This window comes from Natrix helvetica, assembly GCF_964273705.1.
Source record: "Natrix helvetica genome assembly, chromosome: W".
Lineage (NCBI taxonomy): Eukaryota > Metazoa > Chordata > Lepidosauria > Squamata > Natricidae > Natrix > Natrix helvetica.
The window spans coordinates 82,512,964-82,531,670 of NC_138555.1; the positions used below are offsets into that span (position 1 = coordinate 82,512,964).

The 18,707-nt window shown below is 47.9% G+C and overlaps 1 protein-coding gene across 1 annotated transcript; it reads right to left on the reverse strand.

Moving 5' to 3' along the window:
* Positions 1-6,571: 6,571 nt before the first annotated feature.
* LOC309400687 (zinc finger homeobox protein 2-like) lies at positions 6,572-17,294 on the reverse strand. Its single transcript, XM_081969295.1, has 4 exons — positions 16,852-17,294; positions 16,496-16,628; positions 10,181-13,654; positions 6,572-9,581 (listed from the first exon to the last, which is right to left on the reverse strand). The coding sequence occupies exons 2-4, from the start codon at positions 16,620-16,622 to the stop codon at positions 8,740-8,742; spliced, it is 4,443 nt and encodes a 1,480-aa protein (XP_081825421.1). The 5' UTR covers positions 16,623-16,628; positions 16,852-17,294; the 3' UTR covers positions 6,572-8,739.
* Positions 17,295-18,707: the final 1,413 nt, after the last annotated feature.

The following is an 18,707-nucleotide window of genomic DNA, read 5'->3' on the forward strand; positions in this document are numbered from 1 at the left end:
TGTCCCCCACAGCCCCTGAGCATGAGTGCACAACTCCCATTTTGGTATGCATGGGGGGAGTCACATCCTCCCGCCCCCTCCACACGTGCACATGTGACCCCCCCAACTGCACCCATGCATGCATGTCTCCCAAGAGAAACCCGAGAATCAGCTGGCACTGCATGCGCAGTGGAGCTAACCTGGGCAACAGCTCACGTGCCCGCGGAGATGGCTCGGCATGCCACCTGTGTTATGTATGCCATAGGTTCCCCATCACAGTTCTGTTCTATTCTTCTCTTCTCTTCTAGATTTTATGGTATTCCCTATTCTATTCTATTCTATAATACATTCTATTCTATTTTATGGTATTCTATATTTATTCCCACTCCACTCCACTTCTATTCTATTCTATTCTCTATTTTATGGTATTCTATATTCTATTCTATTCTATTCTATTCTATTCTATTCTATGGTTTTCTATATTCTATTCCACTCCACTCCTATTCTATTCTATTATTTCTATTTCTATGCTAATAATTCTAATTTTAATTCTATCCCAAAGCTGTCATGTTCAGAAAAACAAAACAAGTTTGTATCCTATCTTAACTGAGTTTGCTGAAGCCTTTCAATAAATTCTGCTGCTAAATTGAACCATTTGGGGGTGGGGGGTGTACCCCGCACACTTAATCATAAAGGGATTAAACTTGCAGAATTCTCCTGAAAATAAGCCAAGCGGGACATTAGTTGAGTTTAGTGGCTGAGAGAAGCCAGGGTTAAAATCTTAACTGGGTTAAAACAAATTACCAAATGCTAACAGATCTGCGATTTGTCCCTTGATTTTTCTGAAGCAGAATTGAAAAGTTTTTATACTGGCCACTGAAATATTTTTGCCAGTCAAAAACACTTTGGACTTTTGCAATATAGGTAGTCTCCCATTAAAAACCTTTCGTTTAGTGACTGTTTCAAGTTACGACGGCGCTGAAAAAAGCAACTTATGACCGCTTGTCAGACTTACGACTTGCCACATCCCCGTGGTCATGTGATCAAAATTTGGACGCTTGGCAACTGACTCATATTTACGACGGTTGCAGTGTCCCGGGGTTGCATGATCCCCTTTTGCGACCTTCCGACAAGCAATGTCAATGGGAAAGCCAGATTCGCTTAACAACCGTGGCAAGAAAGGCCACAAAAGGGAGCCTAATTAACTTAACCAGTGTTTCACTTAGTGACAGAAATGTTGGGCTCAATTGTGGTCGCAAGTCGAGGACGGCCTATAGAGCAAAAGGGCTGATATTTTGGGAAGGCATCCTGACTTTTTACTACGTGTTGCGTTACTATGCAAAAACAACCTACAACGGCGTGTTAATTGTACTACTGTTATTTTGCTGTTTCTTTGTACCAAAGTTGCAAAATTCTTTTTAGAAGTTGAGCATTTCTTCGTCCAGCTTTATTTTTCCAGTCCTCATGAGGACTAGAAGCTCATTTTTATCAAATGGAATTCTCGCCTAAACATCATGTCTCGTTCACTCCCTTGCTGACCGTTTTGCCCTGATTTTGTATCTATTTTGTATATTTCAAGAGCAAATCTTCTGGTGGCTTTTCTTATTTTTCTTATTTTGTTGGCCTGTTGGCAGAGGTGGGGGGGGGGGTTACCACAGGTTCGCCGCGCATTGAAAATGTGAATGAGCGTGAGCTTCTGCGCATGGGTGTTGTCTTTCACACATGAGCTTTGCTCGTGTGCACCTCTTACACACATGCACATGGCTTAGAAAACATGGCTAAATAGGACTGCATAGTGCCAGGGAGGGTCGCCCACCCACAGGTCACCACTATCGGTTCGCCTGCCTGTTGGAGAGTTGAGGTAAAATTTTGAGAGGTGTTGAATCTAGAACAGTAGTTCTCACCGTTGGCAATTCCAAGATGTGAGACCGGTTCGAACCGGCTGAATACCACCACTGTCTGTTGGAGACTTGAGGTAAAATTTTGAGAGGTGTTGAATCTAGAACAGTATTTCTCACCGTTGGCAATTCCAAGATGTGGGACCGGTTCGAACCGGCTGAAAACCACCACTGCCTATTGGAGACTTGAGGTAACATTTTGAGAGGTGTTGAATCTAGAACAGTAGTTCTTACCGTTGGCAATTCCAAGATGTAGAACCAGTTTGAACCGGCTGAATACCACCACTGCCTGTTGGAGACTTGAGGTAAAATTTTGAGAGGTGTTGAATCTAGACCAGTATTTCTCACCGTTGGCAATTCCAAGATGTGGGACCGGTTCGAACCGGCTGAATACCACCACTGCCTGTTGGAGACTTGAGGTAAAATTTTGAGAGGTGTTGAATCTAGAACAGTAGTTCTCACCGTTGGCAAGTCCAAGATGTGAGACCGGTTCGAACCGGCTGAATACCACCACTGTCTGTTGGAGACTTGAGGTAAAATTTTGAGAGGTGTTGAATCTAGAACAGTATTTCTCACCGTTGGCAATTCCAAGATGTGGGACCGGTTCGAACCGGCTGAAAACCACCACTGCCTATTGGAGACTTGAGGTAACATTTTGAGAGGTGTTGAATCTAGAACAGTAGTTCTTACCGTTGGCAATTCCAAGATGTAGAACCAGTTTGAACCGGCTGAATACCACCACTGCCTGTTGGAGACTTGAGGTAAAATTTTGAGAGGTGTTGAATCTAGACCAGTATTTCTCACCGTTGGCAATTCCAAGATGTGGGACCGGTTCGAACCGGCTGAAAACCACCACTGCCTGTTGGAGACTTGAGGTAAAATTTTGAGAGGTGTTGAATCTAAAACAGTAGTTCTTACCGTTGGCAATTCCAAGATGTAGGACCGGTTTGAACCGGCTGAATACCACTATTGCCTGTTGGAGAGTTGAGGTAAAATTTTGAGAGGTGTTGAATCTAGAACAGTATTTCTCACCATTGGCAATTCCAAGATGTCTGGACCGGTTTGAACTGACTGAATACCACTACTCCTTTTTGGAGACTTGAGGTAAAATTTTGAGAGGTGTTGAATCTAGACCAGTAGTTCTCACCGTTGGCAATTTCAAGATGTCTGGACTTCAACTCCCAGAATTCCCCAGCCAGCTGGCTGGGGAATTCTGGGAGTTGACGTCCAGCTTGTGATATAGCAACATTACAACACATTATGAGTGACAATCAAACGGACAGGCCAAAGGAAGGAAGGGAGGCCAAAACATTCATTCAATGACCTGTCAAGGGCTACAGTGGGGTGATATCCCAAACCTGGTTAGCATAACCTTGGTTAGTATACTTCTGTGACTTACCTTGTCGGGTTAATCCAAAAAGTTGATTTGCTGAAACTTCTGTGCGTTGCGCCACTGCCCCCCAATTAAATCAAAAACAGCCTCGTGGAATCCAGGAACCGATTAGTTGATAGTTGATAGAGCTAAGGTGAGCAGTTAGGTCCCATACTGGTAGTCCTCGACTTACAACCACAATTTTATGTTGCTAAGCGAGACAGTTGCCAAGTGAGGTTCGCCCCCGTTTTATCCTGCCACATTTAAGTGAATTGCCGCAATAGTTACATTAGTCACCTGGTCATTAAATGAATCTGGCCTTCCCCATTGACTTTGCTCATCAGAACGTCGCAAAAGGGGATATCATCAGTCCAGCACACCACAACCGTCATAAACACGAGTCCGTTGCTGTTGCAACTTGAAACAGTCACTAATCTGAATGGTCGTAAATCAAGGATAACCAGTATTTGGTTATTCTGTATTTTTCAAATACAGGTAGTCCTCGACTTAACGACCACAATGGAGCCCAAATTTTCTGTTGCTAAGCAAGACGTGAAGGGAGCTTTGCCCTGTTTTACAACTGTCATAAATACGAACCAGTTGCCAAAACATCTGAATTTTGATCACATCACCCTGCGGATGCTGTAAATGTTGTAACTCTGAAAAACGGTCACAACTCACATTTTTTTCAGTGCTGTTGTAACTTTGAGCAGTCACTAAGTGAACTGTTGTTAAGGGGGTTGTTCTCCCTAGCACCATTTCTGTTTCTGTGGAAGATGAAAATGGAGGCATTTCTGATTTGCTCCTATTTCACGGGTCTCCAAACATGGCGACTTTAAGATGTGTGGACTTCAACTCCCAGAATTCCCCAGCCAACTCCAAGTCAAATCTCCCAATCCTAAGCTGATTTTTGGATGCTTCATTTAAGGCCGTATTTCTCAAACGTGGCCCCTTTAAGACTTGTGGACTTCAACTCCCAGAATTCCTTGATGGTAATGAATTCCTTTTGATATGTATGCCCATTGTGGGCTGTATACTCTTTTCTAATCCCTTTCTCTGCAATCTCTCCGCTCTAGGAGACAGGAGAAAAAACTACAGTGATGACTGGCTGGGGAATTCTGGGAGTTGAAGTCCACAAGTCTTAAAGTTCCCCAGATAAAAATCCCCCTTCATTCATCTCTATGATGCATTGCAACAAACCAGAGACGGGGCATTTCTCCTAAAAATGTACATTTCTGGATCGTTTCGAGATGTTCGGAAATGAGATCACGAATGCGCAAGAGAAACAGGCCGCGGCTGAAATCCAACACACAAAATTTCATTCCCGAACTTCCTAATTTTAGGGAAAGGGCTATTGCAGAAGTGTATCCCAGAAAGTCCTCGACCGGAATAGGGCCGAAAAATTCATCATTAAGCATTGTTAAGTGAGGCATCAGCTGACCGCACCTGAGTTTATGGCCCATTTGTCGTGACTGTTAAGCAAATTGGCACCGTTGTTAAAGCGAGACGTCACATAGCCAGCTAGCTGAGGAGGTCACAAAGGAGAACCGTGTGAGCGTGGGATGCTGAAATCATCATAAATCCATTGAAGGAATGCAAGAGCCACACTGGCGCAGTGGTTTAGAGTATTGCAAGCAAATTCTGCCCACTGCCTGGAGTTTGATTCTGACCATATCAAGATTGACTCAGCCTTCCGAGGTCGTTAAAACGAGGACACAGATTGTTGGGGACAAAATGCTGATTCTCTAAACTGCTTAGGGAGGATTGTAAAGCAGTATATAAGTCTTAAATGCTATTGCTATTCTATCCTATCTTATTGACTCACTGCCGACTGCCGGCAGTTCGATTCTGACTGACTCAAAGTTGACTCAGTCTTCCATTCTTCCGAGGTTGGTAAACTGAGGACCCAGATTGTTGGTGGCAAGACGCTGACCAGCGGTGAGCTTCACTTAGGTTTACCGCCGGTTCGCAAGTGTGAACTTGCACGCTCGCATCATGCACGCACCTTCTGTGCTTTGCTCGCGGGCATGGTCTGCACGCATGCGCGCAGCATGGAAAACAGCATAGGACATTTTGGAGCTTGGGCGGACGGGTGGGCCCACCTGCAGTTCGGTGCTACCGGTTCAGGCGAACCGTTCCGAACCGGCTGAATACATCTGATGCTGACTCCGCTTAGAATGGGCTGTAAAGCACTGTAAAGCGGTATATAAGTCTAAATGCTATTGCTATTCTATCCTCTCTTGCCGACTGCCAGTAGCTGAATCCTGACCGACTCAAGGCTGACTCAGTCTTCCATCCTTCCGAGGTCGGTAAAACGAGGACCCAGGTTGTTGGGGGGTAAGAGGCTGACTTTGTAAAATGGCTTAGAGAGTGCTACAAGCGGTATATAAGTCTATTGCTGTTGCCAAGTGCCTGAACCGGGATCACGTGACTGCAGGGCCACTACAATGGTCGTAAAAAGTGAGGACCGGCTGTCACTATTTTCAGCACCATCCTAACTTTCGCTAAACAAATGGTCATAATGCGAGGACTATTCTCATCCTGAAAAGCTCCAACTCGGTCAGTTTGCGGTTAGCATGGACATTTTTTCACGCGCCCCCTCCATTCGGAACGAAAAACGGCCGCACGTTTAGAAACGTACAAGAACTTAAGAAACTTGGAAATGTACAGACTGATTTGCAACGACTTAAACGAGGAATTGAAACTTAAACAAAAACCCCCAAGTTTCCGCCCCCCCCCCCCGCTATTTTTGGTATCTCAAATCATCTCGCGTTTGATCTTTTCTTTTCCTAAGAGATGCTTTTTCTTTCATATAATTTTTTTTATTTTTTTAAAGTCATTCCCCCAACCTTCCCACCCCGTCACTTTAAATACACAACAGAAAGACAATTTTTCCCCCAGTCTGGGGTGGGGCATTGTGGGGGGGGGTGAAGGAGAGTTGAGAACAAGGGGAGGGTTGACGGATCAGCTGTTTTTCCGTTCAGCTTTCCTTTAACTTCCTCCCCCCCCCCTTGTGTCGTTGGTTTGGTATCTGTGTAAGGGCGGTGGGGTTTCATTCTTTTGCGTCCCCTTCTTTAAACCCACAAGTTTCCATCTTCGTCCAGTTCTTAAAATTCACGTCCATCTTTGTCCGCCGGAAGGGAATAGAAAATACGCCGTGGGAGGGACGGGAATCGTCCCACCACTCCCAAAATAAGTGTTACAAAGGCAGAAAGAAACGTAGGGATTTTCTTTTTTTCTTTTTTACTCCTTCATCTCATGTCTATTAAAAAAAATTATTTCCAGTTTGCTTTTTATGACTCTTTTCTTTTCTTGGTGGGTGTTCTCTTTCTCTCTCTCTCTCTCTCTCTCTCTCTCTCTCTCTTTTGGTTATTGTATAGAAGGTTTTTTTTTTAAAGAGCTTTGGATTCCTAAAAAGGGTTTTTTGTGTATATTTTTTTTTTTCATTTTTTGCAAGGTTTGGTCAGCACGCATGGCACCCGGGACGGCGCTGGCGTGTTTGACGAGAGTCTTTCGTTCCATGAGTCCTTTCTTTCTTTCTCTCTCTCTCATTTTTTGTTTTTTGTTTTTTTTTTTACAATTTTTATTTTCTTTTAAAGCCATCGGAGTTAGGTTTCGCGTCGTTTCCCCGCACCGAGACAGAACTCGCATCTATCAGGAGGAAAAAGACAGTTGAGGTTGTTGGGTTTTATTTGGTTCCCCAGGGGCAGGAAAAAAAAACCCAGCTGGGGGGTGGGAAAAAAAGGAAGAGGAGAGAGACGAGAGAAAAATAAAATAATAAAATTACGGGAAAGAGAAATCTCTTGCCCTGGTTTGGTTACTGATCAAATCCATCAACAGTTCAGGAATCTGTCCATCCGTCCGTGACAGTTCTCAATATACAAAAATGGTTAGCACATGCTTTTTCTTTTTGAGGGTTGGTGTCGGGAGACTGAATTTTCCACTTTTAATCCTTCCCCCCATCTTAAATTTCATCTCCTCGAGTTTATCTTTTATTTGTTTATTTTCTTGTCCATTCTTTCTTTGCTTTCGTTTTTTTTGGCCTTTTTTTTTCCAGTCGGTAGCACAGTAAAAGGGGCGGAAGGTTTTAAGTGTTAAAGAGAAGGAGCTTTTATGGAAAGTGGGGGTGATGTATAGGTGTGTAAGTGTGTATGTGTGTGTGAGAGAGAGGAGACTTGTGAGTGTAGGATGGACGTCAAGATAGGAGCAGCCACTGTCTTCAACAGGGTGGGTGGAAGAGATCAGATAGATGGTTGCGCAGGTAAGTCGAGGGAAGGTTTGGGGCCACCCGCGGGAAAGGGAAATAGTAGTTATGGGAAACGTGGGTAAAGAATTTTGGAACACCAATGTGAAGAGGGGTGACATAGTTTTGATATTATAAAAGGGGGGGAGGGCAACTTCTCGGCATCATCAGAAGATGTTAAAAGCCTGGTGGGGGGATGGGAATGCAGCCTTAAATCCTATACCTGTACTCAAATTGTTTTTGCTTCGCACAGGTTGCTTTCGGAAAGTGAGGGGAGCCGAATGTCAACTCATAAAGCATTTGCATGTTTGTTATAAGTTGCCATGGTGAGGAAAGGGGGAGAGCACATTCCACGCATACCTTCAGCTAGAGTCGGATCTCAGATTACTGCAGCAGGCATGTGAGGCGTGCACCTTGTTGGAGAATGTGATTTATGACATCGACTGAGGGGAGGGAAGAAACGGGGGCAAAGTTCAGCCATAATTTAAATGAGGTCAGATCTGATTGCAATGAGGTATTGCCGAAATGGTGTTCCTAATAAATGACTGGATTTCCTTTGGAACTTGGCTCGAGGCTCATGAATTAATTAGGGCATCTTTCGGAAACCTGACAGCATCTCCTTGAGATGTTCCTTGCAGGTGGGAATGTGGTGGAAGATGTAGAGGGACCCGTCGGCAGCACAGGAGGCGGAAGACTCAGGAATACAGAAATAGGTGGGTAGGGATTCTGGAGGGGGTCATGAGCTGCCAATCTCATTGGATCTGGCCACAGGATCTTGTGATCCGGGAGAGGGGGTAGGAGAGGTAGGGAATTAGCATCAGTGGGTCCTTAGGGAGATGCCTGGATGGGAGGAAGGACAGAGCAGTGTGAAGAAAAGCTAGTAGGAGAACACCTGCAACAGCCAGTGTTGAGTTGGGTAGAGAAGATGACGCTTCGTAAGGACCAAGGCTCCCCCAATGGATGGGTTGTGTTTGGCTCAATCTGTGGAAGCCGAGGGACATTTAGAATCAAAATTGGGGGGGGCTCAGGCCCTTGAAATCAGCCTGGGGAGGGGACACGAAGGAACCCCCTTCTCAAGAAAGCTTCCTGGCTGGCAGTGAGAAATAGGGGAGAACCTGGGTCTGAAATGGACCTTGAAGAAGGACTGTTGGGTGGAAGCCGAGGGGTGGTCCTCGCAGATGTCCACCCACCCACAGGCTCGTTCACTAGTCAATCTGTCTCCATTGATGGCAGTACAACATCCATCTCTATAAAGCTAGTAGTGTCGTAGAGGTAGCGTTACTTTTTGGATTGGAGTCCGAGTGAGGTAATTTGGATTCCTCTTTGGCAAACACCGATGCGGTTGCTGTGGTGGAGCTGGCCTTGCGCCGGTGAGCGCTGGAGCGCAGGTGAGCTCCCAACGCCTCCCGGCCACTCACGAGCACCTCGCAGGCCAGGCAGTGGTAGGTGCACACGGGCATGCGCAGGGGAGGCGGCGGCGCCTGGCGCCCGAAGTAGCAGAGCGCGGCTTGATGGGCGACGGCCGCCCCCTCACTCTCGAAGGCAGCTTTGCACTGGCGACAAAGGTACTGGTGAGTCACGTCGACTGTAGAGATGCCTGGGGCCTCGGACACCTCGACGGGGGGCTCGGGTGTGGGTGTCGGGAGCAAGGGGCTGGGCAGCAGCCCCATAAGTGTCTGAGGTATGACGGGGTTCATGGGGAACAGCCCCTTCTTCATGCCGTAAAGCTGCTGAAAGTACGCCCCGGGCAGTTGAGCTCCGAAAAGAGAGGGGGCGGCGGCGGCTGCAGTAGCTGCTGCTGGCAATGGGAAGGGCAGGAACTGGCCTCCCAGCAGGGCTGGCACTGCAGCCTTCAACGTCTTGAGGTTCTTCAGCGTTACAGTGGAGGACAAGGAGGGTTCCTGGGCTGGATTTGAAGTCGGTTCGGCCTGACCGTCACTAGGAGTGGTCTCGGGAGCAGGAACAGGAGCAGGCTCAGTTAAGGGGCCGACCTGGCTAGAATCCGGCGGCAGATGCTGAGGTAAGGAGACGCCTGGCTGGGAGGTGGCCAAAGGGGAGCTCAGGATCCCCGCTGAGGAAGCAGGCGTGCCTGTTCAGGTGGGAGAAAAAAAAGAGAGATGAATCAGGGGGTGGTGCTGTCTCTCCTTTGGGAATATGTCCTTTCCGAATGCCTCCTCCCTCCCCCTCCCCGGTTAAAATTGAAGAATCCTCTTCCTGCCTTTGCGAGTTGGCCCGTTCTCCTCCTCCAACCTCACCACCGTCTCCCCTGCACCGGGAGTCCACCTGCAACCCTCGATGCAAAAATAGAGGGGAGAGAATGGGAAAATCCCTCGGCTCTCTGCATATTCCTGCCCCCCCCCCATCCCACTTCACAAAAAAATGTGAGGAAGGTATGAAAATGAAGATTCATGAACCACGGGAGGAAACCAGGAAATAAAAATGTGGTGGTCGGCCAACCTTCCAGGTCAAATGTGGACCAGGACTTAGAATGGATTTGGCAAATGTCGGAACGTCAGTGGTGTTCCTGGAAAGATCAGAACAACAGTTCCTACAGCAGGGAAGACGTCATACAGTAAGCGTACAGTACAGTACGTTGCGGCGTACAGGACGCTGTACAGCAAAACCCATCATGCAGCTCAACCCCGAGGCTCCACAACTATCCTTGGATGCCCACCGTTCTACACTCACCTGGCACAAAAGGGGGCTTGGTCCCAAGAGAAGATGGCATAGCTGTAGGAGTCATCGGCACGCCCAGCCTGGTTGGGGAGGGTGCTCCTTTGTCCGACACCAGCTCGTAGCACTTGCTCTCACTCTTGAGCTGGGATCGGATGGCCTCCTTTAGCCGAGCGAGGTGGCCGCGAGAAAAGAGGTGCCCGCGACAAGAGACGTAGAAATCGTACTTAACTTCACAGTAGCGGCATTCAGATTGAGCCTGAGCACCGGAGGGGGCCTCATCACCGCCACTGGTCCCGCCGGAGGCAGCCTTGGCCTTTTTCTCTTTCGCCCGCGCGTTCTGAAACCAGACTTGGATCACCCGTTTGGGGAGTCCGATCTCCTCCCCCAGCACCTCGCACTCCTGCATGGTTGGAGTTCGGTAGATCTCATAACACGCCTTCATGATCTTCAGCTGGACGCTGGACATCTGCGTACGATACCGTCTCTGACCTAGAGAGTCGTGGTACTCTCCAGAACCGCCATCCATCATTTGATTCCTCTGGCCGCCAGAGAAGTCCAGGTCAGCCGAGGAGGAAGAGGAGGAAGAATCGCTCAGCTCCCCTCCAGACAAGCTTCGGTCTTCGTGCTCCTTGGATAATTCTTCTTCGGCCATTTCTTCCTGGATCTGTTGTTCCATGACAACGTCTGGCTTCGTTAGAAGGGGCTGGAGGTTAATCACAGAGAGGTTGGGTGCGAAGGACCCACCATAATGAACAGGGGTGTCCCGTGGTGCAGGGTTGAACTTTGGGAAAGTGTTAAGTTGTGCTGGTGGGGGCTTGCTGGTTGGGGTGGCGGCACTGGTATTACACCGGAACTGGCCTTTTCGCTCACGGGCTCTTGTGTTCTGGAACCACACCTGGACGACTCTCTTTTTCAGCCCGACTTCTTCAGAGATGCAGTCAAGCATTTTCCGGGTGGGGTTCGAATCTTGCATGTACCAGCGGTACAGAATCTCCAGTTGCTCGGGCAGAATGGTGGTCCGCAGACGCTTGTCCCTAGGGGGTTCGTTATCTCCCCCAGCGATGCTGGCTGTTTCACTTCCCGTGGGAGACAAGGTCCCATCTTCGTGTTTTCGCTTCTGTGCCCGGGAAGGATCTGGTTGGACAAGGCGGTCGCCAAATACTAAGGGAGTCATGTCGAGAGGAGATTGAGGACCTGTCGAAGCCAAGGGAGGGCCAGCTGCCGGGAGGTGACTAATGCGGTGGATATTCAGGAGGTCGCTGCTGGAGAATACGGCGGTGCACTGATCACAGGGATGGTTCTTGGATATGTCGGGGGGCACAGAAGGGGCAGGTTGCTCTTCTTCCACGGGTTTGTCTCCAGCAACGTCTGTCTTCATATCCCCACCAGATCCCGCGATTTCTCGTTTCTCGTCCCCTTCCTCTTCCTCCTCCTGCTCCTCCTCCTCAGGCCCTTCGTTCTCTTCCTCATCTCCTTCCCCCTCGTCCAGCTGATCATTGTAACACTTCTTCAGGTGGCGCACCAGCTCAAAGATGCAGCGGAAGGCTGTCCGACATTTTTTACAGGATGGCTGTGCGGCGGCATTTCCGCAGTTGCCCATGCTTGTTTCATTCCCGCCACTCTTTCGGGCTTTCTGGCGTGCGTTTTGGAACCAGACCACGATGACTCTATTGGGCAAGCCCAAAAGGGCAGACAGGCGTTCCACCTCGCCATCTTTGGGATAAGCACTCGACTCAAAGAAGGACTGCAGAGCCTGAGACTGGAACTCGGTGAATTTGGTACGAGAGAAACGCCGGGTTGAAGGGAAGCCCCCACGGGGAAGATCCAGGACTCCTGATGATACGTTCTTGCCTTCCTCTTCCTCCCCTCGAAACCAAAGAGACTTCAGGCAGTCAGGAGGTACACAGGGAGTCTCGTTTTCTGGTGGAGGCACGACCACCGGCATGGGTTGCATCAAAAACGGAGGACAGAGAGCAGGGATCTCCAGCGGTATTGAAGATTGCGTCACAGTGACTGTGGTATTCTCCATGACGGTGGTGGTGATGGTTGGAACTGCTGCTGGTGCAGTAGTGGTGACTGCAGTTCTCTCAATTGGGAGTACGGACGGAGGGGGAGGATACATGCTGTCGTAACTCTTCCGGAACTGCGCGGCGTAGCGATTAAGCGCCTCGAAAGGCAGGAACCGCCGGTGCACGTGCTCCTCGTGGGTTTTCAGGATGAGCATGTTAGAGAACTGTTTCCCACAAGTGCCGCATTGCAGCTTGCCCGCGGGGGGACGCAGGGGCACGGTAGGGGGCACGGTGGCCGCTTGTTTGCCCTCATTGTACTGGATCACCAACTCAAAGCCGAAATTCTCCAGGAGGGCTTTGGCTGCGGTGCGAGAAGCCTCATTCCCTGCTTGGCTTCCATCGGCTTCTTCTCCTTCGGTCTCTTCGGCTGTCTCTGCCTTGGAGCTACTCACGATAGCCGTGGAGGCCGGTTCTTCTTTGGGGGGCAGGGGCGGAAGCAGGACAGGTGACGGGGTAGGCAGGGTCAGGGCTGGCGTAGCTAGAGCCAACTTGGGGGCCACCTTCAGATCATGTAAGTAAAAAGGGAGCAGCAGCTGCTGTTGTTGCTGCTGTAGTTTAAGCAGGGATTCCGGCACCAGAGGAAAAGGGGGCAGCAACGGTGGGGTGAAAAGGGGCGTAGGGAAGCGGGGCAGTTCTGCTGCGGGCTGGGTGAGAAATGGCAGGGTGGGCACCTGGACACAGCTGGGGGCCTCGGTTTCCAGAGGGGTCTCGTTGGAGGGCTCCAGTTCGGCAGGGGATACGTCCGCCTTGCCCGCCGCTTCCATCTTGGCCACGCGGGAGCGAGTCTGGTGCAAGACGGAGCGCATGTGGATCTCCAAGGTGGAGCTCTGGTTGTAAGAGACCCGGCAGGTGGTACACTTGTAAGGCTTGTCCGAAGAGGGCTGGAGAGCCCCGGGGACGCCGGTTTCCCCCCGAGAGGACGCCGACGGGTCCGCTGAGGCCTTCTTCATCTTGTGGAGGTGGGACACCGAATTGTAATGCACCAGCAGGATGTTCTTCTGGGTGAAGGACTCTTTGCAAACGGTGCATTTATAGGGGCGGGCGGGATCCAAGAATTTGTCCAAGGCGAAATTGGTGGCCTTGCGGTAGGACAGAGGATGCCGGGAATCCGGATTAAGCAGGACAGGTGGAGAGGATTCAGGCAGTTCCGCGAGGACAGGTGCTGGTGGCTGCTGCTCTTCGGGGGTGAGGTTTGGATGTAAAAGCTCGTCCTCTTCCGGCTCTTGAGGAGTGACAGCGGGAGGAGGAGGAGGAGGAGGAGGAGGAGGAGGAGGAGGTGGTGGTGGTGGTGGTGGTGGAGAGACAGGAAGTGACTTTTCCGGATGCTCCTTAGGAGGCGGGGAGGCGGCGACAGAAGGTGGGGGCGTTTCAGGGGAAAGTACCGGTGGCGGGGAGGCTTTCTCCTCTATGGTTGGTGCTGTTGAGAAGAGAAGGAAGAGAGGAAAGCGTTACAGAACTGTAGATATCCCTACAGAAGGGAGCCAGTGTTGGCTAGCGGTGAAGACAGCGGACTAGAAACCAGGAGACTGGGAGTTCTAGCTCCACCTAAGGAATGAAAGCCAGCTGGGTGACTTTGGGCCAATCACCAAGGGAAATTGAGTTCTAGTCCCGCCTCAGGCATTAACCTGCCTGGGTGACTTTGGGCCAATCACCTGGAGACTGGGAGTTCTAGTTCCATCCGAGGCGTGAAAGCCAGCTGGCTGACTTTGGGCCAATCAGCAAGGGAAATTGAGTTCTAGTCTTGCCTCAGGCATTAAACTGCCTGGGTGACTTTGGGCCAATCACCTGGAGGTTGGTTGGGAGTTCTAGTTCCATCCGAGGCATGAAAGCCAGCTGGGTGACTTTGGGCCAATCAGCAAGGGAAATTGAGTTCTAGTCCCGCCTCAGGCATGAAACTGCCTGGGTAACTTTGGGCCAATCACCTGGAGGTTGGTTGGGAGTTCTAGTTCCATCCGAGGCATGAAAGCCAGCTGGGTGACTTTGGGCCAATCAGCAAGGGAAATTGAGTTCTAGTCCCGCCTCAGGCATGAAACTGCCTGGGTGACTTTGGGCCAATCACCTGGAGGCTGGGAGTTCTAGTTCCATCCGAGGCGTGAAAGCCAGCTGGGTGTCTTTGGGCCAATCAATCACCAAGGGAAATTGAGTTCTAATCCCGCCTCAGGCATGAAACTGTCTGGGTGATTTTGGGCCAATCACCTTGGCGACTGGGAGTTCTAATCCCGTCTGAGGCATAAAAGTAGCTGGGTGACTTTGGGCCAATCACCAGGAGACTGGGAGTTCTAGTCCCGCCTGAGGCATGAAAGCCAGCTGGGTGACTTTGAGCCAATCGCAAGGAGATGGTGAGTTCTAATCCTGCCTCAGCCGTAAAAGTTAGCTGGGTGACTATAGGCCAGTCACCAGGAGACTGGGAGTTCTAGTTCCGCCTTAGGCAAAAAAGCCAGCTGGGTGATCTTCAAATCAGTTACTCTCTCTCAGCCCAGCCCACCTCACAAGATTGTTGTGTTGGGGGGGAGGGGAAGGAGGAGGAAGAAATATTCGGTATGTTTGCTACCTTGAGTTTAAAAACAATACTAAAGAGGGGATATAAATAAATAAATAAATCTCCTTCCCCCAAACACGGCAGTAGGCAGAGGTCATACTCCCTTCTCCCCCCCACCACCACCAACAAAGACCAGAGCCAAGGTAAAAGAAATGCCTTTGTATTAATTAATTACTCTTAAAGGTGACAGTTCTGATTGTGGTGACCGTCTGGGACTGATCCCTGCAGTTTTCTTGGCAAGATTCCCCCCCCCATCCCCCAAAATGATCTGCCATTGCCTGCTTTTTAGGACAGGGGCAGACCGACTGGCTGGAGGCGTTTTGTTGTGCATAAGACGGGACTAGAATTCACAACCTCCTGATTTCTAGCCTATGGGTGGTGCTTAAGTCGGGGACAGCCTGTAAAATAGAATAAAATAATAACTTGAAGAATAGAATAGAATAGAATAGAATAGAATAGAATAACAGAATAGGTTGAAGAAAATAGGAATAGAATGGGATGCAATGGAATGGAAAGGAATAGAATAGAATAAGTTGAAGAAAGTAGAATAAGTTGAAGAGAAGAGAATAAATAGAATAGAAATAGCAATAGAATAGCAATGAATAGAAATAGAAATAGCATAGCAATCAATAGAATAGAATAGAGAAAGAATAGAATAGAATAAGTTAAAGAAAATAGAATAGAATAGAATAGGTTGAAGAAAACAGAATAGAACAGAACAGAATAGAATAAGTTGAACAAAATAGGAATGGAATGGAATAGAATAGAATAGAATAAGTTGGAGAAAATAGAATAGAATGGAATAGGATAGGTTGAAGAAAACAGAACAGAATAGAATAGAATAAGTTGAAGAAAATAGGAATAGAATGGAATGGAATAGAATAAGTTGGAGAAAATAGAATGGAATAGAATAGGTTGAAGAAAACAGAACAGAACAGAATAGAATAAGTTGAAGAAAATAGGAATAGAATGGAATGGAATGGAATAGAATAAGTTGGAGAAAATAGAATGGAATAGAATAGGTTGAAGAAAACAGAACAGAACAGAATAGAATAGAATAAGTTGAAGAAAATAGGAATAGAATGGAATGGAATGGAATAGAATAAGTTGGAGAAAATAGAATGGAATAGAATAGGTTGAAGAAAACAGAACAGAATAGAATAGAATAAGTTGAAGAAAATAGGAATAGAATGGAATGGAATAGAATAGAATAAGTTGGAGAAAATAGAATGGAATAGAATAGGTTGAAGAAAACAGAACAGAATAGAATAGAATAGAATAAGTTGAAGAAAATAGGAATAGAATGGAATGGAATAGAATAAGTTGGAGAAAATAGAATGGAATAGAATAGGTTGAAGAAAACAGAACAGAATAGAATAGAATATGTTGAAGAAAATAGGAATGGAATGGAATGGAATGGAATAGAATAAGTTGGAGAAAATAGAATGGAATAGAATAGGTTGAAGAAAACAGAATAGAACAGAACAGAATAGAATAAGTTGAAGAAAATAGGAATAGAATGGAATGGAATAGAATAAGTTGGAGAAAATAGAATGGAATAGAATAGGTTGAAGAAATCAGAATAGAACAGAACAGAACAGAATAAGTTGAAGAAAATAGGAATAGAATGGAAGGGAAGGGAATAGAATAGAATAAGTTGGAGAAAATAGAATAGAGTAGAATATTGAACAGAATAGATCAGATCAAGGAATCATTTACCAAGAAGGGGGCTAGGGGCATCCAGTCTGGCCGCTTGCTCTACGCCAAGAGAGCCCCCTGGTTTGGGTGGTTCAGGAGGAAGAGGGACTCCGGGAACAACTTTGGTGGGGAAAGTCATTTCAACCATCGTGGCCTGCAGCGGAAACGGAGACAAAACAGAATTAAAAAGCCCACCCCCAGTCAAATGTTTCCCCATCAAAGCTTAACCCCAAAGACGGGCACCCATTCAACAGGTTGAGCTTCTCTCCCTCTCCCCTCCCCCCCTCCCCCGTGTTCAGGGGGGGGGAGAGAGAAACCTCCCCGATGGATTGAAAGGAGGGGGAGCCATTAAGGAGCCCGTGGGCCCTCGCACCCACCACCAGTAGCAGCTTCTCCACGCATTCGGGCACCACGTTGTGTATGTGGCTGAGATGGAAGTGGAGGTTGGCCCGGCCGACCAGCTGCTCCTGGCACAGCGGGCAGTGGAACCTGGGCTGCACAGCATGCTGGGAGATGGTGTGGGCCCGTACGGCTTCGGCCGACTGGTCGGTGTAGTTGCAGTAGGGGCAGCAGAAAACCTAGGGTGGCAGGAGGAGACAGCGGAAGAATTAAAAAAGGGAAATCGGAAGGAATTTAAAATGACACACACACACAAAAACAAGGAAGAATGGACTTTGATTGGCACGCCTCTTTCCCAAGATGCATCTGAGACAGGGGCAATAAAGTCAAGATGGCGGCGGCAACCAGGCGTGCCACGCGGACGGGCTGCAACAATCGCTTTGTTCAGGGGGGGGGGTCTCCAAACTTGGCAGCATTTAAGACTTGTGCACTTCAACTCCCAGAATTCCCCAGCCAGGGAGGGAGGGAGGGAGAGAGGAAAAGATAGATGAGGAAGGAAGAAAAAAGAGAATAAAAGAGGAAGGAGAGAACTATAGAAGAAGGAAGGAAGAAGAAAGGATAAAAGAGGAAGGAGAGAACTATAGAAGAGAAGGAAGGGAAAAAAATAAAAGGAAGGAGAGAAATATAGAAGAGGAAGGAAGGAAAAGATAGAAGAGGAAGGAAGGGAAAAAAGAATAAAAGAGGGAGAGAATATATAGAAGAGAAGGAAGGGAAAAAGAATAAAAGGAAGGAGAGCAATATAGAAGAGGAAGGAAGGAAAAGATAGAAGAGGAAGGAAGGGAAAAAAGAATAAAAGAGGGAGAGAATATTTAGAAGAGAAGGAAGGGAAAAAAGAATACAAGGAAGGAGAGAAATATAGAAGAGGAAGGAAGGAAAGAAAAGATAGAAGAGGGAAGAAGGAAGAAAAAAGAATAACAGAGGAAGGAGAGAAATATAGAAGAGGAAGGAAGGAAAAGATAGAAGAGGAAGGAAGGGAAAGAAGAATAAAAGGAAGGAGCGAAATATAGAAGTGGAAGGAAGGAAGGAAAGAAAAAATAGAAGAGGGAAGAAGGAAGAAAAAAGAATAACAGAGGAAGGAGAGAAATATAGAAGAGGAAGGAAGGAAAAGATAGAAGAGGAAGGAAGGAAGAAAAAAATAAAAGAGGGAGGAAAGAGATGTAGTAGAGGAAGGAAGGAAGGAAGGAAAAGATAGAAGAGGAGGGAGGGAGGAGAGAAAAATAGAAGGAAGGAAGGAAGGAAAAGAGATGGGGAAGGATGGAGGGAGGGACGAGAAAAGAGAAGAGGAAGGGGGGGAAAGATAGAAGATGAAGGAAGGAAAGAAAAGAGGATAAAAGAGGAAGGAAAGAAAGAAAATATAGAAGAGGAAGGAAGGAAGAAAAAGAGGATGGGAGGAAGGAAGGAGAGAAAAGACAGAAGAGAAAGGAAAGAGGGAGGGAGGGAGAGAAGGAAGGAATTCTGGGTTAGTCTTAATCCACCACCCAAGAAGCAGGGTTAAATTGGTCCTTTTGCCAAATTCGGAAATCCAATTAAGGTAGATTTATCCCAAACCTTTCTACACAACAGTCTGGTTATTTTCTTTTCTTTTTTTAAACAAATTCCGACCGAGAGACGCTTTGAATCTGAACAAAAGCAAAGAGCAAGGGGAGGGGAGGGGGTCTCCAGCTCCCCACCTCAGCGTGTGCTTTGTTTAACAAATGTGGAAATCCCTCCCCCAAAAGAGCATCCCCCGGCCCCTGCATCTGACACCCCCTTCCTAAGCCCCCAGCCCACCCACCCTGGGGTCTCCAGCCCCGGTGCAGAGAGAGGCTCCAAAAATGGAGAAGCTGAGCCGTTT